This window comes from Homarus americanus, unplaced genomic scaffold (genome assembly GCF_018991925.1).
Source record: "Homarus americanus isolate GMGI-L3 unplaced genomic scaffold, GMGI_Hamer_2.0 scaffold40856, whole genome shotgun sequence".
Lineage (NCBI taxonomy): Eukaryota > Metazoa > Arthropoda > Malacostraca > Decapoda > Nephropidae > Homarus > Homarus americanus.
Genome location: NW_024734615.1, coordinates 7,503,885 through 7,531,648, shown reverse-complemented (window position 1 = coordinate 7,531,648; position 27,764 = coordinate 7,503,885). Strand labels below are relative to the sequence as shown.

General features: G+C 49.8%; 1 protein-coding gene across 1 annotated transcript in view; it reads right to left on the bottom strand.

Annotated features, from left to right (window-relative positions):
* LOC121870411 (pleckstrin homology-like domain family B member 1) overlaps positions 1-27,764 on the bottom strand; it is a gene marked incomplete in the record, with an annotated part of 288,548 nt that overhangs the window by 44,974 nt on the left and 215,810 nt on the right. Inside the window, 1 exon segment of the mRNA XM_042372249.1 lies at positions 27,558-27,630. Coding sequence (XP_042228183.1) covers positions 27,558-27,630 — 73 coding nt within the window.

Sequence of the window (27,764 nt, the reverse complement as noted above, 5' to 3'; positions counted from 1 at the left end):
TCGCAATATATCTTACAACTCTCGCACATATCTTACGACTCTCTCTCTCGCACATATCTTACAACTCTCGCACATATCTTACGACTCTCTCGCACATATCTTACGACTCTCACATATCTTACGACTTCGCACATATCTTACGACTTCGCACATATTCATAACTTCGCACATATCTTACGACTTCTCACATATTTTATACTGCACATATACTTTCGCAATTAAATCTCGCACATATCTTACGACTCTCTTCGCACATATCTTACTCTCTTCGCACATATCTTACGCTTCTCTCACATATCTTGACGATCTCTCTCTCGCACATATCTTACGACTCTCTCTCACATCTCTCTCTGCACATATTCACGACTCTCTCTCTCGCACATATCTTACGACTTACTAACAAGACACACACACACACACACCATCAAGACAGGTGACAGGACAAATCTGGCTGTACCACTAACACATGCCTCCCCACACGACAGTTTGGGGTCACACCTGCTGTTTCACGTTACTTTTCACGTTCTAACATTATAACAAAATTTCTATTTTCAAACATTTATTTCCAAACACTTTCTTCCAAACTCTCCTCCAAACACCCTCATTTTCCACACACTCGCCTCACTATGAATAAGTACTCCACTGTCCTCGGATGTTCCACACGTTCCGGCGAATGAAAACAAACCACGGAATTGTGTCTGACTTCAACTGGAATAAACCAAAGTCTGGCAATGTTCAGTGGTCCGCTCCTGCTAAAATCGAGGCAAACTGAATGGATAGAGGGTGTGTCTTTTGTCGCCTGAGTTGACCAAGCACGAGGAGGCAATGGCTCTACTTCTCACTTAATAAACCAATTCAAAACGATGGGAAAAGCAGAACCCATCTCGACATTAATTCTACTAGAGAGGGAGATTGTATGGATGTTCTTGACGTATGGGCATTCAAAACATGGGGGCCAGAAGTAACATCATGGCCTAGGTCTTATCCACACACACACAACACACACACAACACACACACACACACACACACACACACACACACACACACACACACACACACACACACACACACACACACACACACACCATATTTACTGTATCGTGTCTCTCTGCTTTTTGGGTCTCAGAAGGGAGGGTAGGGAAGGGGGGGATGATGATGATGTATGTGGTAGAGAAGGAGGGAAGAGGCCAGATTGGAGGTGGCACTAGGGATGAGACCAGTAGAGGTGGCACTAGTGATGAGACCAGGTAGAGGTACTAGGTGATGAGGACCAGGTAGAGGTGGCACTAGGTGGATGAGGACGGTAGAGGTGGCTCTGGGTGGATGACGACCAGGTAGAGGTGGCACTAGGTGGATGACGACCAGGTAGAGGTGGCACTAGGTGGATGACGACCAGGTAGAGGTGGCACTAGGTGGATGAGGACCAGGTAGAGGTGGCACTAGGTGGATGAGGACCAGGTAGAGGTGGCACTAGGTGGATGAGGAAACTAGAGGTGGCACTAGGTGATGAGACCAGGTAGAGGTGGCACTAGGTGGATGACGACCAGGTAGAGGTGGCACTAGGGTGGATGAGACCAGGTAGAGGTGGACGGGATGAGCAGTAGAGGTGGCACTAGGTGATGAGGCAGAGGTGGCACTAGGTGGAGAGACCAAGTAGAAGTGGCACTAGGTGGATGAGACCAGGTAGAGGCACTAGGATGACGACCAGGTAGAGGTGGCACTAGTGGATGACGACCAGGTAGAGGCACTAGGTGGATGAGGACCAGGTAGAGGTGGCACTAGGTGGATGAGAACCAGGTAGAGTGGCACTAGGTGGATGAGGACCAGGTAGAGGTGGCACTAGGTGGATGACACAGGTAGAGGTGGCACTAGGTGGATGAGACCAGGTAGAGGTGGCACTAGGTGGATGAGGACCAGGTAGAGGTGGCACTAGGTGGATGAGGACCAAGTAGGGTGGCACTAGGTGGATGAGGACCAGGTAGAGGTGGCACTAGGTGGATGACGACCAGGTAGAGGCACTAGGGTGGATGACGACCAGGTAGAGGTGGCACTAGGTGGATGAGGACAAGAGGTGGCACTAGTGGATGAGGACCAGGTAGAAGTGGCACTAGGTGGATGAGACCAGGTAGAGGTGGCACTAGGTGGATGAGGACCAGGTAGAGGTGGCACAGGTGGATGAGGACCAGGTAGAGGTGGCACTAGGTGGATGACAGGTAGAGGTGGCACTAGGTGGATGAGACCAGGTAGAGTGGTACTAGGTGGATGAGGACCAGGTAGAGGTGGCACTAGGTGGATGAGGACCAGGTAGAGGTGGGCACTAGGTGGATGAGACAAGGTAGAGGTGGCACTAGGTGGATGGGGACCAGGTAGAGGTGGCACTAGGTGGATGAGGACCAGGTAGAGGTGGCACTAGGTGGATGAGGACCAGGTAGAGGTGGCACTAGGTGGATGAGGACCAGGTAGAGGTGGCACTAGGTGGATGAGACCAGGTAGAAGGCACTAGGTGATGAGGACCAGGTAGAGGTGGCACTAGGTGATGAGACCAGGAGGCACTAGATGAGGACCAGGTAGAGGTGGCACTAGGTGGATGAGGACCAGGTAGAGGTGGCACTAGGTGATGACCAGGTAGAGGCACAGGTGGATGAGGACAAGGAGGGTACTAGGTGGATGAGACCAGTGGCACTAGGTGGATGAGGACCAGGTAGAGGTGGCACTGTGGATGAGGACCAGGTAGAGGTGGCTCTAGGTGGATGAGACCAGGTAGAGGTGCACTAGGTGGATGACACCAGGTAGAGGTGGCACGTGGATGACGACCAGGTAGAGGTGGCACTTAGTGGGAGGAGACCAGGTAGAGGTGGCACTAGGTGGATGAGACCAGGTAGAGGTGGCACTAGTGATGAGACCAGAGGTGGCACTAGGTGGATGAGACCAGGTAGAGGTGGCACTAGGTGGATTAGACCAGGTAGAGGTGGCACTGTGGATGAGGACCAGGAGAGGTGGCACTAGGTGGAAGAGACCAGGTAGAAGTGGAACTAGGTGGATGAGGACCAGGTAGAGGTGGCACTAGGTGGCAAGGCCAAGAGATGGCACTAGGTGGAAGGGGCCAGACAGAGGTGACACTAGGTGAAGGGCCAGACAGGAGGTGACACTAGGTGGAAGGGCAGACAGGAGGTGACACTAGGTGGAAGGGGCCAGGCAGGAGGTGACACTAGGTAAGGGGCCAAGAGGACAGGAAGGCCAGCAGGAGGTGACACAGGTGGAAGGGGCCAGGCAGGAGGTGACACTAGGTGGAAGGGGGCAGGAGAGGTATTCACTGTAGTTATATAGAACAACACGACGTCACTTGCAGTTAACGTGTGACGAAATTTCTAAGGAAGAGTCACTGGAGGTGTGGAGGAATGGTGGGCGTGGCGTGGTGGTGTGTCTGGGTGGGGATGGGGTGGGGTGGGGTGGGGTGGAGTCGGCAGGGTGTGGGAAGGGGGTGGGGAGGTGGAACTGGGCTTAGTGGGCGCCGTGTTTGGGCTGTTGTAAGAAACAGTCCCAATTCACTCACCACAACTACTCTCCTCCACAAATTATAAAAAAGGAAATACTAAGTGAACAAATATAGTATCTGAGGCACACACACGCAAACACCAAAAATGGGAGCTCGACCTCACACGCCAGATCAGCAGCATACACATCAGTTCACAATAGGGTCTGGACACTGAGGCACGACAAAATACATCTTGAATCATATGAACACGTCTAACGAGCTCACTACAGCTGTGACGACAATATGATAATAATTAAAATGAACTTGAACCTAAAAAAAGATTATCATGTATAAATAACGCAGATGAAAAGGTTTTATTCACTTTTTGTTCGTAATATTGTAAGGCGTCATTTATTCCCACTGTTTAGGTAGATGCGTTCCTACAGTGTTACTTCACACTATGAGATGTACTTATTACTACCATGCTATTGTACTATTCCAGATGATACTAAATGTTACATAATACTTCCTTGAGATAAATGTATAGTATATATCAGGTGCCTCAAAGAGAGCTCAGGTTCTCAACTGGCTCAGCCATGTTAATATTGTTATATATCCACTCTGTATCTGTTTTTTGGCTAAATAAAATTTCCTTCCACCAAGGTTCCATGCACAAAATGCATACTGGTTTACACATTATCATCACACCAATTACTGTATATACAATACAGTACGTCTTCATTTTCTGGAATTGTGACGTTGCCAATGACGAAAACAGTAATATTTTAAGCTGAAGATCACACAAGACAGGTTGTTATACAAATCGGATATCGGAAAAGTATTACAGTATACTGACACTCGGCAACGGTTCAACGGCTTCTTCACCAACTTGAAAACGCGAGAAAATACGAGCACAGTGAGTAAATTTCTATTTAAATCATCATAAAATAAAATAAACCGCCTTATTTATACGAATTTTATGCCAATTATATAAAGTGTTAAGCCCATAGAATACTGCAGGATATTACATTATTTGTACGTCTGCCAGCGAAACATGTGCGGCATCAAATGGCGTTTTTTTTAAACATTTCGTGCAATATACGTCTTGGTAGGGATTATAACATACCACTGATCACTGACGTTCAAGGTGACTGATTAAATTGAGCCACAGAGATTTACAAGACAAACACTTACAAGCATTCACTCAAATTTAGGTGGGACAACTTAATGTACTTAAAAGAGCCACAGACATGACCAGACCATAACAAAAATCTGACAGCGAGACAGGAAGCCTGGCAAATGGCGCACACATTATGGCCACATATTTGTAATAAGATGTTTTCTAAAAAGCCGGGATAAGTAGGAAGACAACGTGAGCATGATGAACGAGGAGCACCCGGGCACCTCGGCTACAGTGGACGCTGCTGTAACTTATAACCTAACAACGGGGTTGATTAGTGTGTTGGCGAGGTGTGTATGTAGTGGTGGGGAAGAAGATGTAGTGGTGGGGAAGAAGATGTAGTGGTGGGGAAGAAGATGTAGTGGTGGGGAAGAAGATGTAGTGGTGGGGAAGAAGATGTAGTGGTGGGGAAGATGTAGGGAGGGGAAGATGTAGTGGTGGGAAGAAGATGTAGTGTGGGGAAGGAAGATGTAGTGGTGGGAAGAAGATGGTGGTGGGGGAAGAAGATGTAGTGGTGGGGGAAGATGTAGTGGAAAGATGTAGGTGGGGGAAGAAGATGTAGTGGTGGGGGAAGAAGATGGTGGAGGGGAAGATGTAGTGGTGGGGAAGAAGATGTAGTGGTGGGGAAGAAGATGTAGTGGGGGAAGAAGATGAAAGTGGTGGGGAAGAAGATGTAGTGGTGGGAAGAAGATGTGGTGGGGGAAGATGTAGTGGTGGGGAAGAAGATGTAGTGGTGGGGAAGAAGATAGTGGTGGGGGAAGAAGATGTAGTGGTGGGGAAGATGTAGGGTGGGGAAGAAGATGCAGTGGTGGGGGAAGAAGATGTAGTGGTGGGGAAGAAGATGTAGTGGTGAGGAAGAAGATGGTGGTGAGGAAGAAGATGTAGTGGTGGGGAAGATGTAGTGGGGGAAGAAGAGAGGGGAAGAAGATGGTGGTGGGGGAAGAAGACAGTGGTGGGGGAAGAAGACGTGGTGGTGGGGAAGAAGATGAAAGTGGGGAGGAAGAAGATGTAGTGGTGGGGAAGATGTAGTGGTGGGGGAAGAAGATGTAGTAGGGAAGAAGATGGTGGTGGGGAAGATGTAGTGGTGGGGAAGAAGACGTAGTGGTGGGGGAAGAAGACGCAGAGGTGGGGGAAGAAGACGTAGAGGTAAAAGAAGATGTAGTGGTGGGGGAAGAAGATGTAGTGGTGGGGAAGAAGATGTAGTGGTGAGGAAGAAGATGTAGTGGTGGGGGAAGAAGATGTAGTGGTGGGGGAAGAAGACGCAGAGGTAAAGAGTAGAGGTGGGAAGAAGATGTAGTGGTGGGGAAGAAGATGTAGGTGGGGGAAGAAGAAGATGTAGTGGTGGGGAAGAAGACAGTAGGGGGAGATGTAGTGGTGGGGGAAGAAAGATGTGTGGTGGGGAAGAAGATGGTGGTGGGGAAGAAGACGTAGTGGTGGGGGAAGATGTAGTGGTGGGGAAGAAGATGTAGTGGTGGGGGAAGAAGATGGTGGTGGGGGAAGAAGATGTAGTGGTGGGAAGAAGATGTAGTGGTGGGGAAGAAGATGTAGTGGTGGGGGAAAGACGTAGTGGTGGGGGAAGAAGACATAGTGGTGGGGAAGAAGATGTGGTGGTGGGAAGATGTAGTGGTGGGGGAAAAGACGTAGTGGTGGGGGAAAGACGTAGTGGTGGGGAAGAAGGACATAGTGGTGGGGGGAAGAAGATGTAGGTGGTGGGGAAGATGGTGGTGGGGGAAGAAGATGTAGTGTGGGAAGAAGACGTAGTGGTGGGGAAGAAGACATAGTGGTGGGGGAAGAAGATGTAGTGGTGGGGAAGATGTAGTGGTGGGGGAAGAAGACGGTGGTGGGGAAGAAGATGTAGTGGTGGGGGAAGAAGATGTAGTGAGGGAAGATGTAGTGGAGGGGAAGAGTGTAGTGGTGGGGAAGAAGATGTAGTGGTGGGGGAAGAAGATGTAGTGGTGGGGGAAGAAGACGTAGTGGTGGGGGAAGAAGACGTAGTGGTGGGGGAAGAAGATGCAGTGGTGGGGGAAGAAGATGCAGTGGAGGGAAGATGGTGGTGGGGGAAGAAGATGTGGTGGGGGAAGAAGATGTAGTGGTGGGGAAGAGATGTAGTGGTGGGGAAGAAGATGTAGTGGTGGGGAAGAAGATAGTGGTGGGGAAGAAGATGTAGTGGAGGGGAAGATGTAGGTGGGGGAAGAAGACAGGTGGTGGGGAAGATGTAGTGGTGGGGAAGAAGAGTGTAGTGGTGGGGAAGAAGATGTAGTGGTGGGGAAGAAGACGGTGGTGGGGAAGAAGACGTAGTGGTGGGGAAGAAGATGTAGTGGTGGGGGAAGAAGATGTAGTGGTGGGGAAGAAGATGTAGTGGTGGGGAAGAAGATGGTGGTGGGGAAGAAGATGTAGTGGTGGGGAAGAAGATGTAGTGGGGAAGAAGATGTAGTGGTGGGGGAAGAAGATGTAGTGGTGGGGAAGAAGATGTAGGTGGGGGAAGAAGATGTAGTGGTGGGGAAGATGTAGTGGTGGGGGAAGAAGATGTAGTGGTGGGGAAGAAGATGGTGGTGGGGGAAGATGAAGTGGTGGGGAAGAAGATGTAGTGGTGGGGGAAGATGTAGTGGTGGGGAAGAAGATGTAGTGGTGGGGGAAGAAGACGTAGTGGTGGGGGAAGATGTAGTGGTGGGGAAGAAGATGTAGTGGTGGGGAAAGAAGGAGGGTGGGGGGAAGATGTAGTGGTGGGGAAGAAGATGTAGTGGTGGGGGAAGAAGATGTAGTGTGGGGAAGAATGTAGTGGTGGGGAAGATGTAGTGGTGGGGGAAGAAGATGTAGTGGTGGGGAAGAAGATGTAGTGGTGGGGAAGAAGACGTAGTGGTGGGGGAAGAAGACGTAGTAAGGGGAAGAAGACGTAGTGGTGTAAAGATGTGGAAAGGTGGTAAAGAAGATGGTGGTGGGGGAAGAAGATGTAGTGGTGGGGGAAGAAGACGTAGTGGTGGGGAAGATGTAGGGTGGGAAGAAGACAGGTGGGGAAGAAGATGTAGTGGTGGGGAAGATAGGTGGGAAGAAGATGTAGTGGTGGGGAAGAAGATGTAGTGGTGGGGGAAGAAGACGTAGGTGGGGGAAGACGTAGTGGTGGGGGAAGATGTAGTGGTGGGGAAGAAGATGTAGTGGTGGGGAAGATGTAGTGGTGGGAAGAAGATGTAGTGGTGGGGGAAGAAGATGTAGTGGTGGGGAAGAAGATGTAGTAGGGGAAGAAGATGGTGGTGTGGGAGAAGATGTAGTGGTGGGGGAAGAAGATGTAGTGGGGAAGAAGATGTAGTGGTGGGGAAGAAGACGTAGTGGTGGGGGAAAGATGTAGGGTAAAGAAGATGTAGTGGTGGGGAAGATGTGAGGTGGGGGGAAGAAGATGTAGTGGTGGGGGAAGAAGATGTAGTGGTGGGGAAGAAGATGTAGTGGTGGGGAAGAAGATGTAGTGGTGGGGAAGATAGTGGTGGGGGGAAGAAGATGTAGTGGTGGGAAGAAGATGTAGTGGTGGGGAAGAAGATGTAGTGGTGGGGGAAGAAGATGTGGTGGTGGGGGAAGAAGATGTAGTGGTGGGGAAGAAGATGTAGTGGTGGGGGAAGAAGACGTAGTGGTGGGGAAGATGTAGTGGTGGGGGAAGATGTAGTGGTGGGGAAGAAGATGTAGGTGGGGAAGAAGATGAAGTGGTGGGGGAAGAAGACGTAGTGGTGGGGGAAGAAGATGTAGTGGTGGGGAAGAAGACGTAGTGGTGGGGAAGAAGATGTAGTGGTGGGGGAAGAAGATGTAGTGGTGGGGAAGAAGATGTAGTGGTGGGGGAAGAAGATGTAGTGGTGGGGAAGAAGACGTAGTGGTGGGGGAAGAAGACGTAGTGGTGGGGGAAGAAGACGGTAGTGGTGGGGGAAGAAGATGTAGTGGTGGGGAAGAAGACGTAGTGGTGGGGGAAGAAGATGTAGTGGTGGGGGAAGAAGATGTAGTGGTGGGGAAGAAGACGAAGTAGGAAGATGTAGTGTGGGGAAGAAGACGTAGTGGTGGGAAGAAGATGAGGGTGGGGGAAGAAGATGTAGTGGTGGGGAAGAAGACGAAGTAGTGGGGGAAAAGATGAAGTGGTGGGGGGAAGAAGATGTAGTGGTGGGGAAGAAGATGTAGTGGAGGGAAAAGGAGGAGGGGCTGTAGGGGAGGAGAGGGGATGTAGGGGAGGAGAGGGAATGGGTGGAGAGGGGATGTAGGGGAGGGGGAGGTAGAGGGAGGGTGGCACTGCAACCCCACCACCACCCTTTCCCCGGCATTACTTAAAGTTGGTATTTCTTTTCGTTACGGCGTGTTACCAAAATGGAGGTAGGAGAGCCGTGACGCACCCCCCCAGCCCTCCCTTCCACGCACGAGCTTGTTCTCATTACTTCCACACACACACAGAGAGAGAGAGAGAGAGAGAGAGAGCCCCAGGTTTCGCCTTTAACACTAACCCGATGAGAAATTATCATGGTAGATAATCCATCATGATATAAGTGACAAGTCTCGCCGAACGCTTCAGCCATCCGCCCAGCCAACATCACCTACAGTTTACAGCCTCAAAAAAGCAAACAAAACAAGACGGGGATAACAGAGAACACGCCTTCAGTGCCTATAGGCTATCTATACATTACCTGAGAGAGCCCCTCAAGCCCATCCATGGTGAGGAAAAAAAGTATAAATAAACTAAACTTATCTCTACATAACTCGCACTGGCAAACTACCACCACTCCACGTTCGTCTTGGCGGTATCCTCCACAAAGGCTTCTCACACTTTACCCTGCTTATGTTTCTCAGCCCACGCCTGTACAATCAAAGACAAAAGTCGTGTCGCAGTTTTGTCCGAAGATTAAATATAACTCCTGAAATATTATGAGAGCCCTACCACAAGGCAGAGCGTACCAAAAGTTTAGCTCTATGGGCATATGTTTTCGCCAAATTTCACGACACGACTTGTCTTTCATTGTGTACACTATGGTGAATCCGGACTAAAGACCCCCCGGACAAAAAACCTTGAGTTAAAGTGCAAAGTAGGACAAAAGAACCTCGGTTAAAGTGCAAAATATATTAGGTTCATAAACTGTAAAATAAAGGAATAAAAATAATGATATAAAATTTCTTATTATTTGTGCTAAGGGGCTTTTGTCAGGGGGCTTTCGCCAAAAGCTTTTGTTCCAGGGTATATATATATATATATATATATATATATATATATATATATATATATATATATATATATATATATATATAAATAATAATTACTAATCTAAGTATAATTCCACTACAGGTTTGGAGATTCATCAGACTTGCAGCAACTTGGTTTAGCGATCCATAGGTGTTCTGCTATATACTGTACTTGGCTAATGACATCTTTGATCTGTGATTTATTTATTTCTTTGTCTCTACTTCTTTTTTTTATTAGTTTTCTTATTTCACAAAATTTGTTTTATTTTTTATCACCAGAAGCCAATGAAAATACAAGAAGGGGCAGTAAGAAACGACAATGAAACATCCTTATTATCTTTCCTAAGGCTGAGGGGTCTCGTGAACCTAACCTAACCAGCTAGCCTCCCTCTTCCCTTGCCGGCCTCTTCTGTCCCATCACCAACAATTTCACACAAATAACCAGACACTAACACAAACGTCACCAAAAACTTTCTCAAGGGCTAAATGCGACTGACACCCGACCCGCTCCCCTTCCTCTTAACCCTTCCCTCCACTTCACCTGCTGCCTCCACCTACCTGCTGCCTCCACCTAACTGCTTCCTCCTCCTCCCTCCACCTCTTTCTCTTCTCTCAAGGCACCTTCTTCCCATAAGCCTCTTCACTGCTTTAAGGTTCCACTTTGTTTCTCCTCTTCCTCTTCCATGGTCTCTTCCACCCATCTCTCATCACACCCACCTCCCACCACCTCCTCCTCCTCCTGGTCATTCATCCATCAGTTAAAATTCCTACCGTGATGAGTTTACCCTTGCTCAACCTGCCTGGCTCACCCCACAACTCCACTTCCACCTGTAGATCAACCTCCCCCATACACTCTACCTGCCAGACGACCACATACAACCATAACTCTCCTCTAGTCTAACCAACACAAACAAAACAATCAGTGGAAAATTTCGCAGGGTATCTTTAAAAACAAAAAATTGTTTCGAACGTGGTAATCTTGCCTTAAACACACAATAAAAATAAGCATTACGAGTACAGGCTAGGGGGTGGCAAGCGTGGTCGACGATATATTCAAATTTGGTAAGACTTCGAGCAGTGGCGGCGGCGGCAGGACGAGTCGTGTTATTAAGGTCACTGGGGTTCTGTATGGAGCTAGTACTAGCTACCCTCCTACCTGCCCACCACCCACCCACCCCCCACACCTTTCTACATACCCACCATCCACTCACCACACCCACACCAACCCACATCCTCCCACCTACCCACCACCCACTCTCCACCTGCCCACCACCCACTCCCCACACCTTTCTACCTACCCACCACCCACTCCCCCCACACCTACCCACCACCCACACACCCAGTCCACCCCCACATCCACCTACCTACCCACCACCCATTCCCTCACACCTCCCACCCACCTCCACCCACCCTCACACCTGCTGCCCACTCCACCCACCCCCACACACACACCCTCCCTCCACCTGCTGCTCACCTCCACCCACTCCCCCACACCTTCCCTCCCTCCACCTGCTGCTCACCTCCACCCACTCCCCACACCTTCCCTCCTCCTCCACCCTGCTGCTCACCTCCACCCACTCCCCACACATACCCTCCCTCCACCAGCTGCTCACCTCCACCCACTCCCCACACCCTTCCCTCCCTCCACCTGATAACCTCCACCACTCCCCACACATACCCTCCCTCCACCTGCTGCTCACCACCCACTCCCCCACATCCTACCCCACCTGCTGCTCACCTCCACCCACCTCCACCTGCTGCTCACCTCCACCCACTCCCTCCCTCCACCTGCTGCTCACATCCACCCACCCCCCACACCCCACCTGCTGCTCACCTCCCACCCACTCCCCACACCCTCCACCTGCTGCTCACCTCCACCCACTCCCTCCCTCCACCTGCTGCTCACCTCCACCCCCCTCCCCACATCCTCCACCTGCTGCTCACCTCCACCTGCTGCTGCTCACCTCCACCCACTCCCCACTCCCTCCACCTGCTGCTCACCTCCACCCACTCCTCCCTCCAGCTGCGCTGCTCACCTCCACCCACTCCCCACACCCTCCACCTGCTGCTCACCTCCACCCACTCCCCACATCCCTCCACCTGCTGCTCACCTCCACCCACTCCCTCCCTCCACCTGCTGCTCACCTCCACCCACCCCCACACCCTCCACCTGCTGCTCACCTCCACCCACCCTCCCTCCACCTGCTGCTCACCTCCACCCACCACTCCCCACACCCTCCTCCCTCCTCCACCGCTGCTCACCTCCACCCCACTCCCCACACCTTCCTCCCTCCACCTGCTGCTCACCTCCACCCCTCCCCACACCTTCCCTCCCTCCACCTGCTGCTCACCTCCACCCCTCCCCCTCCACCTGCTGCTCACCTCCACCCCCTCCCCCACACCCTCCACCTGCTGCACCTCCACCCACCCCCTCCCTCCACCTGCTGCTCCACCTCCACCCCCTCCCCACCCCTCCACCTGCTGCTCCTCCACCCCACTCCCTCCACCTGCTGCTCACCTCCACCCCCTCCCCACACCCTCCCTGCTGCTCACCCCTCCACCCCTCCCCTCCCTCCACCTGCTGCTCCACCTCCACCCCACTCCCCACACCCTCCACCTGCTGCTCCACCTCCACCCCTCCTCCCTCCACCTCCTGCTCACCTCCACCTCCCCATACCTCCACCTGCTGCTCACCTCCACCCCTCCCCCACCCCACCTGCTGCTCACCTCCACCCCTCCCACCCCTCCACCTGCTGCTCACCTCCACCCCTCCCCCACACCCCTCCACCTGCTGCCACCTCACCCACTCCCCCACCCTCCTGCTGCTCACCTCCACCCCTCCCCACCCCTCCACCTGCTGCTCACCTCCCCCCACCCCACCCTCCACCTGCTGCCCTCACCCCTCCCCACCCCTCCCTCCCCACCTGCTGCTCCCCTCCACCCCTCCCCACACCCTCCCTCCTCCTGCTGCTCCCCCACCCACTCCCCACATCCTCCCTCCACCTCTCCCCTCCACCCTCTACACTCACCTGCTGCTCACCTCCACCCCTCCCCCACACCCCTCCACCTGCTGCTCACCTCCACCCTCCCCTCCCTCCACCTGCTGCTCACCTCCACCTCCCTCCCTCCACCTGCTGCTCACCTCCACCCACTCCCCCACCCTCCACCTGCTGCTCACCTCTACCCACTCCCCACCCCTCCACCTGCTGCTCACCTCCACCCCTCCCCACACCCTCCACCTGCTGCTCACCTCCACCCCTCCCCACACCTCCACCTGCTGCTCCTCCACCCTCCCCCTCCCTCCCTCCACCTGCTCCCCTCCACCCCTCCCTCCCCTCCCTCCACCCTGCTGCTCCCCCTCCACCCCTCCCCACCTCCACCTGCTGCTCACCTCCACCCCTCCCCACACCCTCCACCTGCCTCCACCTCACCCCTCCCCACCCCCTCCACCTGCTGCTCACCTCCACCCTCCCCACACCCCTCCACCTGCTGCTCCACCTCCACCCCTCCCTCCCTCCACCTGCTGCTCACCTCCACCCCTCCCCACATCCTCCACCTGCTGCTCCCTCCTGCTGCTCCACCTCCACCTGCTGCTCACCTCCACCCCTCCCCCTCCCTCCCACCTGCTGCTCACCTCCACCCCCCTCCCTCCAGCTGCCTCCTCCCACCCCTCCCTCCCTCCCCTGCTGCTCACCTCCACCCCTCCCCTCCCTCCTGCTGTTCACCTCCATCACTAGGCTACATGTCCACGTCATATAACTTGTTGATTTTAGGTTGTCTATCCCAAGGGCGGCGGGTATGACACCAGACCTAACTCAGGACACCTTCTGCACCGTCACCACAAATCCTGAAGGGAAGCTGGGAGGAGATTAGGGGGTGATGGGGTAGGGAGGAAAAGAGGTAGGGGAATGGTGGGAATGGGAAGGAAAAGGGTGGGGATGGGGAAGTGGGTAGGGAGGAAATAGGGGAGTGGGAAAGGTGGGGGGGTGGGGGAGACAGGAGCAGGCTGTTCTCAGTTATTTGAGATATATCCTGCCTTAGTGATACTCTTAGGCGTCTATCATGCCGCCTGACCCACGATAACCACACGAGATGGGAGAGGAGGGAGGAGAATGTCTCTTCAGGTGATCCGGCGTCTGTCAGTATCGAGGCCTATAAGTAGACGTTCCTACACCACTACAGAGACAGGGGAGGGGCGATGGAGGTCGGGAGAGGAGAATGTGGAGGTGGGGAGGGAGGAGAGGCGAGGAGGTGGTAGGGGAAGGGAGGTGGGGAGGGCAAGGAGGTGGGGAGGGCTGTGGAGGTGGGGATGGAGGTGGAGAGCGAGGAGGTGGGTGGGAGGCGAGGTGGGGAGAAGGAGGGGCAGGGAGGTGGGAGGCGGAGGTGGGGAGGACTGTGGAGGTGGGGATGAGGTGGGGAGGGAGCGAGGAGGTGGAGGGGAGCGAGGTGGGTAGAGGCAGGGGAGGTGAGGCGAAAAGGAGAGGCAGGGTGGGAGAAGGAGGAGGTGGGAGGCTGTGGAGGTGGGGATGGAGGTGGGAGGCAGAGGGGAGGCGAGGTGGGAGGCAAGGGAGGTGGGGAGGAGACTGTGGAGGTGGGATGGAGGTGGGGAGAGGCAGTGGAGGAGGCGAGGTGGGAGGGAGGAGGTGGAGGAGGTGGGAGAAGGACTGTGGTGGGGAGACTGTGAAGGTGGGGAGGAGACTGGGAGGAGACTGAGATATGAGACGGGGTATAGGTGGGGAGGCGGCACTGATTAAGCTGTTGGCAGAAGAAGCTGTAGAGCGGTGATATTAATTTATTTATTTATTAATGAAAGATGACATGAAGAACCAAACTACACAGACATAACAGGCTGAGGTTAGGTTAGGTTGGAGTTGGGTTAGGTAAGGTAAGGTTGGGTTGGGTTAGGAAGGTTGGGTTAGGTTAGGTTATGCAAGGTACTTTTAGTTTAGGGTTAGGTTAGGTAAGGTTGGGTTAGGTTAGGTTAGGTTAATTTAGGGTTAGGTTAGTTGTAAGGTTAATTTAGGGTTAGGTTAGTTGTAAGGTTAATTTAGGGTTAGGTTAGTTGTAAGGTTAATTTTAGGTTAGGTTAGGTTGTAAGGTTGCTAGGTTACGTTAGGTATCTTTCATAAATGATTTAATATCCCAAACCAGTCGCTGCTGTACACAGTCAACCCCACAAGACGCTAAGTAAGTTTATATTATTTTACCGCCCCTAATACAGCCAGTCACCATGTTTATTAATAACAAACATAACTCTGGTACACGTATTTGTTACACCCCCAATACGTCTACTGCCATTATAATCATCAGCTGCAACTACTTCTACTAATCTACCCCATTATGTCTACCGCAGTTATTTCTTCCCCATTATGTCTACCGCAGCTATTTCTACCCCATTATGTCTACTGCAGTTATCTCTACCCCATTATGTCTACCGCAGTTATTTCTTCCCCATTATGTCTACTGCAGTAATTTCTACCCCATCATGTCTACTGCAGTTATCTCTATCCCATTATGTCTACTGCAGTTATTTCTATCCCATGTCTACTGCAGTTTTCTCTATCCCATTATGTCTACTTCAGTTATTTCTATCCCATGTCTACTGCAGTTATCTCTACCCCATTATGTCTACCGCAGTTATTTCTTCCCCATTATGTCTACTGCAGTAATTTCTACCCCATCATGTCTACTGCAGTAATTTCTACCCCATCATGTCTACTGCAGTTATTTTATCCCATGTCTACTGCAGTTTCTATCCCATTATGTCTACTTCAGTTATTTCTATCCCATGTCTACTGCAGTTATCTCTACCCCATTATGTCTACCGCAGTTATTTCTTCCCCATCATGTCTACTGCAGTAATTTACCCCATCATGTCTACTGCAGTTATTTCTATCCCATGTCTACTGCAGTTTTCTATCCCATTATGTCTACTGCAGTTATCTCTACCCCATTATGTCTACCGCAGTTATTTCTTCCCCATTATGTCTACTGCAGTAATTTCTACCCCATCATGTCTACTTCAGTTATTTCTATCCCATGTCTACTGCAGTTATCTCTACCCCATTATGTCTACCGCACTTATCTCTATCCCATTATGTCTACTGCAGTTATCTCTACCCCATTATGTCTACCGCACTTATCTCTATCCCCATTATGTCTACTGCAGTTATCTCTCAACCCATTATGTCTACTGCAGTTATCTCACCCCCATTATGTCTACCGCAGTTATCTCTACCCCATGTCTGCAGTTATGTCTACCGCAGTTATCTCTCACCCCATTATGTCTACTTCAGTTATTTCTACCCCATTATGTCTACCGCAGTTATCTCTACCCCATTATGTCTACTGCAGTTATCTCTATTCCATGTTCACTGCAGTTAGCTCTCTACCCCATTATGTCTACCGCAGTTAGCTCTAACCCCATTATGTCTACCCGCAGTTATCTCTACCCCATTATGTCTACTTCAGTTATCTCTACCCCATTATGTCTACTGCAGTTATCTCTACCCCATTATCTCTACCGCAGTTATCTCTACCCCATTATGTCTACCGCAGTTATCTCTACCCCATTATGTCTACCGCAGTTATCTCTACCCCATTATGTCTACTGCAGTTATTTCTACCCCATTATGTCTACTTCAGTTATCTCTATCCCATTATGTCTACTTCAGTTATTTCTACCCCATTATGTCTACCGCAGTTATCTCTACCCCATTATGTCTACTATTCGTGTTTACCCAATTGAGAAGACATACAGGTAAAGGTAACGTCTCAAGGTAATGTTCAGGTGCTAGAAAACCTTAATGTTGACAGGGAAACAGCGGTGAAGAGACCTAACCTGACCTAACCTAACCTAGCCTAGCCTAGCCTAGCCTAACCTAACCTAGCCTAACCTAACCTGACCTGACCTGACCTAACCTTACCTACCCTAACCTCGTCTAGCCTAACCTAGACACACAAGAACACGGTCAGATCCCCAGGAGGACCCACTACCACCTGGCCCTCCACCACACCATCACTACCACCTGGCCCTCCACCACACCATCACTACCACCTGGCCCTCCACCACACCATCACTACCACCTGGCCCTCCACCACACCATCACTACCACCTGGCCCTACACCACACCACACCACCACCTGGCCCTCCACCACACCACCCTCATTACTGTGTGGCTGGTAATCTCCCTTTCAAATAATAATAATAATAATAATAATAATAATAATAATAATAATAATAATAATAATAATAATAATAATAATAATAATAATAAAGAATAATAGTACCAATAATAATAACAACAACAACAAAGTAATCCAAAATGAGTAAAAAAATTAAATAAATAAAAGACAAAAATTTACATCACTTCAACATAAGAATTTCCTGGCCACATAATGAAGACTTTTTAGCGTGAAGGTTACTCACTCACCGAGCACCACAACAACAACACTAGATAAACGAGAGAGAGAGAGAGAGAGAGAGAACCTTGGTGTCGACCCTCCTACCACACACTAACACACCCAGCGATAATTTAGCCCAAATACCCTTGGCGTGTGGCCGCTAACTAGACGCCTCTGCTGCCTTTGGTCTTTTCCTGATATAAAAAAAGAGAGAATTTAGTACTGTACATGAGCCTTGGGTGTTAACGGGTAGTTAAAGAGTTGCATCTATCTACGGTTGGTTGATGATGACGAGCAAGGGGAATAGGAGTGAGGAGGAGAGTGTGTGTGTGTGTGTGTGTGTGTGTGTGTGTGTGTGTGTGTGTGAGAAAGAAAAAAAGAAAGAACAGAGAGAGAGAGAGAGAGAGAATAGTCAACACTGGTGGAGAATATCACCATTGTTATTATTACTACAAGTACCAGGAACTACCACAGTACAGTACTTTATAATGACACCACCACAGCCAACTGGTGTCGTCACCTACCTAATTAACCCCCCAAGGCCACAACACCTTTTAACAGTACATATAGTAGTGTTCCATATCATTATCATCATCATATCATCATAATCATCATCATATCCTCATCATCATCATCATCATCATCATCATCATCTAGGAGTCATACCCTGCCAATGAAGAAGATTTATAAAAAAATAATAAATATAAAAATTAGCCAACAATTAATGGGCCTCCTACAGTAGACCAAAGATTTACTCGTATATAATTATCGATTTAATTCATTAATGTGAGAAATAACGAAACATTGGCCACTGATTTAGTACAACACACACACACACACACACACACACACAGAGGCAATCAAGAGGTGCTGAGATCTATAAGCCTGTCCCTCTTAACAGCAACGTGGAGACCTGTACACTCGCCTAAATGTTAAAACACCCAATACACGCCTCACCCCCCCCCCACGACGACTCAACATAGAATATAAACAGACCTAAAATTATACGTGAACACCTCCTAAGTGAGGTCACCTGATGCCATCTTCACTGTCTCACAACCAGGGTCAGGTGAGTCACGACACAGATAAACACCTTGTTGACGGCGCGCTGACATCTCACCCCGTGTTGGCATTATATTCTGAAATCAATATTTGTTCACGCGGCGCGCCCCTAATGCCTGTGTCATCCACGCCCCTGCCACCTTTATCGTGTAACCTAACCTAACACTGCCATCTTCATCCCATCACATGACACATACCACGCTGTCTGTGTCACCCTCGCCCACACCTCAATTCCGGAAACCTCTCAACCAAGAATGACAAACATAACATTACAGTGCTCTTCAGGTAAACACACAACACATCACAAGGTTATTTCTATAAGTTATTATTTTTGTCTTGACAAGCTGAGGATGCCAACACGCTTTGTTGCTGTGCACGAGCGGCGGCTGACTACGCCTTGAAAGAGCGGCTGTCTGCACTGTGCAATATATCAAATACACTAAAAATCACGAGAATATATAAAAATTGAGCATTCGCCAGTCCGTCTGGTGTATGGGATCCATTTTTGTCTTCCAAAAGAGTCATTTGTCAAGCGGTGTTCAGTGCTCGTACTGGCGCTGGTGGTATTGTTTGTTGTCTGTGTTTACTTCCATTACTGCAGGTTTGTGTTGACGTCACACACACACACAGAACGGCCACTCAACACCGACCTGCCACCCCCCCACACTCAGTTTCAGCGGTGGGTTGCAGAGGTCGTGGAACGGATGACTTTGGGTTGGAGGGGAGGAGGGTTGAGAGGTGAGAGTGGGCGGTGAGTCCTTCGGGAGGTAGGTGTGGGTGAGGAGGGTGTGGGAGAGGCGGGCAGGCAAGGGCAGGGAGGGCGTGGGCGTAATGGCCGACACACTTTCACCATGTACAGGTCGCCCGCCTCCACACCCCTGTTTACCTACCATCTCCATTGCACGGGGAACGGGGAGGTACTGGAGGGAGGGAGGAAGGTACTGGAGAAGGGAGGGAAGAAGGAAGAAGGATGGAAGGAAGAGGGGGTGAGGAGGAAGGGAGGCAAGAAAGGAAGGAGTGTGTGTAAGGTCACATGTATAGGTTCCGGCATGACACCGGTAATCACTCTACCTGTCCTTCATGCCTCGATCTGTACCTGTGAACCTCCATCATCGGTGTGGATCAGTTATGAGTCAGCAGCGCTACACCACCGTGACTCACCTGGTCACGGACGTCACCTTCGACCCCGTGTCACACTCCCGCCACACTGACTCGATGCGAGGGGTAAATCTGAAATCTGATCTGAATCTGACCCGTCGTGTTGAAGATCCGTGTTTCTATTCAGATTGAGATACTGTACTTAATTCAGAAACACATCAGCAACACGGAGAGATTCAAGGTATAAAGGACGGGTAAAGTAATTTACAGGTGGTGACGGAACTATAAAGGAAAGGCCGTCATCTAGATATGAGTGAAAATAGATTGACGAATTAGTTAGTCCAGTTCTAGATATCAACACAAACTATAAACTAAGTATTAATTCAAAAGTAAGTAAGAGTGTGTGTGTGTGTGTGTGTGTGTGTGTGTGTGTGTGTGTGGCCAGCCTTTTGGAGCGAGAGTCCCCACCCGCCCTCTTGGTCAAACTTCCATAAACGGACCTTTCTCAACACCTCACTATACCACGGGCCCTCCCCTTCACATCCTCAAACATTTTATTATTCTTTTTTATTTTCTTACTATTACAAGTCTCTTAAAAACTACAACACTGGCTATGTTATGTGAATAATACGTGTATCTTTAGCACTTATTCTTGTCGTGCTTTAATTATTATAAATCACGTTAAAAAACACACACACACATCTCATCACCACCTCAGACCACCTCAGAGTTAGGTACCCATGTGCCAAGTTAGTATTATGTGGGTTACGTGAAATTGACTTCACTGATATCAGGTTAATCTCGCACTATCACAAGTTGTGACCTTCCCCACGGTCAAAATACCATGACCTTATCTTAACTGACTTAGCGGACCAGCACCAACCACCTCAACCAATGCCTCCTATCGGGTGTAGCACACTTTATCCAGTGCTCACCAATTCTGGCTTGCCCTCCCACTAGTACAAGACTGTCAGACCTACAGGCCGATTACTGACGGCTCTGCAGTGCGCCTCTTCGGGCAGTGGATGATTCACCATCCCTGGACTGAAGTACTTAGCGTGGATGACGTGGAAGCCAAAATGGATAAAATTATACCAACACCACCACGGGAAATACCACCACTTCTTCCCCGAGAGTCCGTCAGATCTCACCCGGACTGACTTGCCCTGGATCACACCTCCGGATCAAAGACTTATGCAACAGAGGGGCAAGAGCCTTTCATCTCAATGACCACATCCGCTACAGGTCCCTTCGCAACCAGGTCATCCATAATCGCGCGCAAAAGGGGTCACTACCCAGCAAATTACAACACCTGAAGCAGACCAACATCCAGTCAATGGTATAGTAGCTTAAGAACTCTGTGGACTAAACAATAAGACCACCCCCCTCCCATATATCACTAAATGTTGACGCAGCTGAGCAAACAAACAACCATTTCGCTACTATATGCCAGACGCTCCCACGGCTGACACAACCACTCTCCCTGCTTACCTACCAGCCCCTTCCCACCCGGCTTGATACAGAAAGGTGTTGACGTAACAAAACGCCTGGACAAACTAAAATTAAAACGCTCTACCCCCATTATTACCAATGAAACTCTTCAGGAGTTCTCCCCGGAGCTTGCTAAACCCCTCTGCTCCATCATCAATGCTTCTCTCAGTCAGCCAGATGCCCAGCTGACTGGAAAGACCTTATGTATCACCAGTGCCCAATCCAACCAACCCTGATCATAAATCCAGCTACGACTATTGCAATCACCCCAATACCCAGCCTAATCTGATTTTGTGTTCGACTGAGCTTATGCTGATATTGCAGGAAGTCGTAGACCCTCAACCAATTTGGCAACATAGAAAACTTCCTCCACCACTCCTGCTGTCATGTCAACTTCTCGATTACATATACCGCCATCTCGAAGCAAAAAACGTCTGTAGCTATCGCTTAACTTCATTAGATTTCACTTTAAAGCGTTCGACCTAGTCGACCACAATGTAATCATCAACAAAGCTATTGACCTCCGGAACTGGAGAATCTTATATGTACTTTGAACTGCATAAGTGACCGACGCCAAGCTGTATGCTTCCGAGGGGCTGTCTCCACCTTTCAGTCACTCACCTGTGGCGTCCCCAAAGGCACCAAAATGGGACCACTCTCCTTCCTTCTCTTCATCTTATTTGATGCCCTAAAACCCCTGCTCGCTGGAAATATGTCAAAACGACTCCACCATTGGGATCAGCGTCAACAATTCTGCTCCCAACTATACCCTTCAGGATTTATTGAACGATCTCCAAAACTGGGCCACCAACAACCATGTCGCATCAGCCATACCAAGACCATGGTTATGCACATCAACCTCTCCTCCGACATTGTCCACCTCCTTCATTACTCTGGGTCCGAACACACTCCAGGTTGTAAATTCACGAAGCTCTCAGCGTCTTTCCTGAACCAAGCAGCTTCAAATTGAAACCACCGTCAGTGAAGTTATCAAATCCTCCAGTTTCCGTCTCACCTCCTACGCCGACTCAAGTCCCTCGGGTTCACCACCTGAGCTCCTCAGTGTTTCAACATCCTTCCAGCTGCTAACACACAGATTGTTTTACTCCTAAATGCCCACTGCAACACTTCCTTTTCGAAAAAATTAAAAAGAGGGCACTATTCTCTCCTTCTCCTCACCTCAAGCCGCTCAACACCACTTTCGACTCTCACTGACCATCACCGACCTCATCTGCAAATTTGATGAAGCTTCTACACCATCCCCGACACCAAAGCTCCCTACAGTCGGGGTGCCCTTGACACCACAACCGCATCCAGCCCATACGTGCTAGAGCCTAATCCTTTCTCTGGGCAGTCTGTATTGTAAAAAGTCCATCGCCTTGTAATAAATCCAGTGTATTCACTCCCAGTAAACACTGCTCCTTACACCCTGTCACTATGTTGTGATGAACTGTGAGGTTATTTTTACATCTAGTTAATATATGTCTTGTTGTGTCTTATGTTACTTGTATATTGTTGTAATTCGTAACCCACATTCCCCAAATATGCCAACTGTATATTTTCAGCCTTCTGGCTGTAAGCTCTTTCAATAAACCGTTAATTATTATCACACACACACACACACACACACACCAGCCCCTACCACACCTGAGATCCCCTGTCAAAGGGTGCATTTCGACACCACAACCGCATCCAGCCCATACGTGCACAGGCAGTCGCTATAAGAACAGCCCAGTCCCAACCATTGTAAAAATTATCAATAGCATGTAATAAATCAGCACACACACACACCTGAGATCCCGTATTTAACGCATCCAGCGACAGAACAGCCCATCCACCATTGTAAAATTATCAATACATGTAATAAATCATGTATTCACCCGAACACGCCCACACTGTCACTATGTTGAAATGAACGTAGTTTGACTATCCCATTGTATTATGTCTTATTTACTTGTCACTGTATATTTTGTAATCTAACCCATTCCCAATATATAGCCCTACTTCAATAAACACACACACACACACACACACACACACACACACACACACACACACACACACACACACACACACACACACACACACACACACACACACACACACACACACACACACACACACACACACACACACACACACACACACACACACACACACACACACACACACACACACACACACACACACACACACACACACACACACACACACACACACACACACACACACACACACACACACACACACACACACACACACACACACACACACACACACACACACACACACACACACACACACACACACACACACACACACACACACACACACACACACACACACACACACACACACACACGAGCGTTGGAACAAATACAGCGTCGCTCACCTCCACGACGGGATCTCTGATGGTGGAAATGTTAAAAGGTTCACGTCTGTCACTTCGGAACTTCACAGCATGTCCACTTTAAACACGTGTCCCTGTGGCAACCTGAGTGCAGTTATTAAACACACGCTACACCACAGGGAGGCAGTGCGTGTGTTCAGGATGCCAGACGTGTAGTCTCACTAAAGTGTGTCCAACACCTGGGTAGATAAGGTTCTCAGCCGAGGTCGTTCTGATAACCTGCCCGTGTTATCATGCCAGTTATCTTATCGATCACCACTCCTAAAACTCGCGTTACACAGATCACGGGCGGCTACACTACGGTACACCTTGTTGGCTTGGTTAGCACAGTACATCTCATCCAATAAATCGGTCTTCAAAATCATAAACCACTCAGCAGGATGCAGCAGTGTAGGTTAGGATAGTCTGCCATGAGAACTGTCACTCTTGCTTAGCTCCCTGACGTAAGAATAACTCCAGATGGGACACGGCCACGCATCTTCAATGGATAAGCGAGCCAGACGGCAGGTTCCGGCAGAGCACCGCCACATACACACCTTCCAGTGGCAAGTCCTGGCAGAACACCCCACACACAGACACACACTCAGCAGGTAATCGGTAACTAAAGGTCACAATCGGTACCAAGCTCCGACCTTGTGCCCAAACACCTCACATCTTCCAACAAGCTTTCGGTCATTTTCATAATGTTAAGATTTGTAGTGGATTTTCCTCGCTCAGAAACTAAATTATCAAGATTCAGAGATGTTGTCGGTCATTTAGATCATATTCTAGCACGAGGCGGTGTGTTGTACGTGTCTACACAAGCCCACGCTAGATCACAATAGGGTTGAGTTGAGGAAGTGAGGGAAGGCAGCGCTGGTAAACACAAGCGTTTGGGAACGAAATTACTGGCATAGTTTTGCTTCATTTACATTGTTATGGCAGACGTCCCGCTTCCAAACTACGACCAGCTGAGGACAATGGTACCTGCTCGACCCACCACCACACGAGGGTCTGCCAGGTAACACCGGTGGTAATGCTAGAGGGTGACAAACAAAGGTGAGTGACGGTAACGCAGGGAGGCCGCCAGGTGTGTGGTAACTCTCAGCTTCGACATTGCCGGAGGCGTAGCCAGAAGGGGTATTCACAAGACCAGTGGGGGAGGAAGGGGTGAGAGAAGGAGATGGGGGAGAAGGGTAGTGTGGAGGTGAGGACAGGGGTGTGGGGAGGAGGAAGGGGAGAGGGTGGTGGGCTAAGGAGGAAGAAGGGGAGAGGGTGGTGGGCTAAGAAGGAAGAAGGGGAGAGGGTAGCGGGCAAGAGAGGAAGAAGGGGAGAGGGTAGCGGGCAAAAGAGGAAGAAGGGGAGAGGGTAGCGGGCAAAGAAAGAAGAAAAGAGGATGAAGAGGGATAGTAGGAGGAGGAGGAGGAGTGGGTGTAGTGAGCCTGGTGAAGGTGGGGGTAACTAACCACGTCTCACGGCCTTGTGTGCCTCCCTCCACCACTCACTCGTCTACTGTCCCACACTCCTACTTTCACTCCTTCAGTGTCCACCCTCCATGATTTATAAACATACCCCATTATCCCACCTCCACCAGCCTCCTCCTCCGCCAATCCTTCCTCTCACCCTCCTGAACCTCCACCAGCCTCCTCCGCCAATCCTTCCTCTCACCCTCCTGAACCTCCACCAGCCTCCTCCGCCAATCCTTCCTCTCACCCTCCTGAACCTCCACCAGCTCTTCATTTCCCACACTCCGAAATACTTATTCTCCAAAGTCATCTCTCAATTCTCCCTCCCTCAAAAAAAAATAAAATAAAATAAAAATAAAAAATAAATAAAATCCCCCTCTCTCTATGTCTCCTGGCGACCAGTTAAATGATCCTCAAGTCTTACTGGACCCTCACCTACCCCAACCAAACTTAACAATACCATGAGCATTAGGCGTCAGCTTTGGGACTGGGCCCTTCACACCCTCGGCCTCTTACACACACACCACATGACCTCGTGTTCTCCCCCAGTTGAGTCACAAGTAAACTACAGGCACATTAAGGCACATCAAGTTACCGCTGGTGTGGCTGGAGTTCGGCATAAGGTAAATCCCCCTCAGATGTATACTGTATATGGGACAAGGAAGCCCCCCTACACAGTACCAGCATCAGTCGGCAGCTAACAACTCTCACGCCATCTATAGGAATTATTGACGTATTATCTCCAGCAACAACGAGACTCTTCCTCAGCCTGAGGGTGTTAAGTAGTCATAGTTACATAGATACTAGAGTTACCATGTGGGGGACGGAGGTGTTTGGTCATCTGGTCTATAAACGTGTGAGTGAGAGACGGAGGAGGTGAATCCAGTGTTTCTACATAGCTTGTTAGAGAGTGTGTGTGTGTGTGTGTGTGTGTGTGTGTGTGTGAAATAACAATAACTATCCATTAATTCATGACTCTACAGTAACCATCGTATTACATAATTATGGAAGACAAATTATACACGTCACCCACAATAACACACAACACACGAAACAGTAGGGTGTGGCATAGGTAGACACACACACACACACACACACACACACACACACACACACACACACACACACACACACACAGGCGCGGGCCAGTATAAACAGGGGCTAATTATACCTGAGCGTCCCAGGGTCTGACGAAACAATACACACGAGTCCTTTTTTATTCACTCACTCGTCCTTCACTCGCCCACAGGTATGCACCCTGATCTACACACTGTTCCAAGAGGTACAGCAGCTAAAACAATTATTTGCGCATATTTTGTGGGAAACATCATGAGACAATGGACGATAATATTGGTATATGAGAGCTATCACTAATCACAAGTAAAATTTCGGAGCATATCGACCCCCACCTGCACAGATAGTTGTACACACCCACTCACCCCCTCATGCGTTGACCGTTACAAGGTGTTCACGCACGCACGCACTCCTTCATACTGACTATGTATGGGGAGGGAGGTGACAGTAACATGTTTCACAGTTGGCGCCAAGGTCTAGTGAAGTATTTATTTATTTGTTTATTTATGTCCTTTAGCTTGAGTTTATGTGTACACACGACCAACAGTGTACACGACGACCCCAGGTCACTGCCCCAAACTCGTGTGTGTTTACCAGATGTTAACTTCAATTGTTTACACTGTCAGGGTCCTCTCTTGGCTACCATGGGGTGGGGGGGGGGGGGTAGATTAATCCGTGGTATAGTATTCACAAAGACCACCCTAAATAGATAACAGTGTAACCCCCTCGTACTACACACACACACACACACTGGAGAAGACGCTCATGTAGTGTACAGTACATACTGTACACTACATACATAATAATAATGGTTGCCCCTCGTGTAACGAGGATGGCCGGCCCAAGGGCCACCTAGGCGTGAATTTGTTTAAGGTATAGAAGTAGAAGCTGTCGCCAAAACAACAACCACACCCTAAGTTAACGAGTTGCATGACCCAGTGTCAAGGAATAATCCGAGAAGATCGGACAACTCACCAACTGCACTGGTTAACCATTACCCTGGAATACGATACGCAAATCTATTAACATCTAGGTTCCCAATTACTGCTGGGTAGACAGAGTCGATCCCCGGGCAGGTGAAACTTTGGGGAAGTTTCTTTACGTCATACATACACGAAGGTCAACAGTCACGTGTCATGATCGAGTAACATCCTGACAGCTTCACACCCACTTCCTCACCGTGAACCACTATCATGACACCCCCTCCCTCTCACCCACCATCAAACGCGCCGCCTGCCCCCCCCCAACACCATCGTGACGTCATCCCGTATCACCGTCAGGGAAAAGTAAACACCTGCTGGTGGGTAGTGACGGGTGAGGCCACCACCACCAGGTATTGGTTACTGCTGAACGATCATCACTGAACACGCGGCCACGGCTGCTTATTATACGAGGTCCCTATCACTTATTATGCACGAGGTCCCTACTACTTATTATACACAAGGTCCCTATCACTTATTATACACGAGATCCCTATCATTCATTATACACGGGTCCGTATTACGTATTATACACGAGGTCCCTACCACTTATTAGACACGAGGTCCCGATCACTCATTATATACCACAATGTGAAATACGAGTTATTTAAAATAGAATACCTGTCCCCTGGTGTGAACACGGGGTGAGAACCAAGAAATAATGGTGTGGCAGGGCGGGGAAGGCGCTGGAACATGGAACACACACACACTATACTGTGAGACATACTGTGACCTACCTTCACTTGGGGTATGTCCCGGGTGACGCTCTCCCCGCTGCTCCGCTTCTCCAAAACGTCGTCGCTGGACAAACTGTAAAAGGGGAGGAAGAAGGTGCGAGTTAACACAAGATCGACCAAAAGACTAACACTAGATAATAAAGGTCGCCGGGATCACCTGAAGGAGAATCTGCACCCCAGCTTATTTCACCTGAAGATTAACCACGG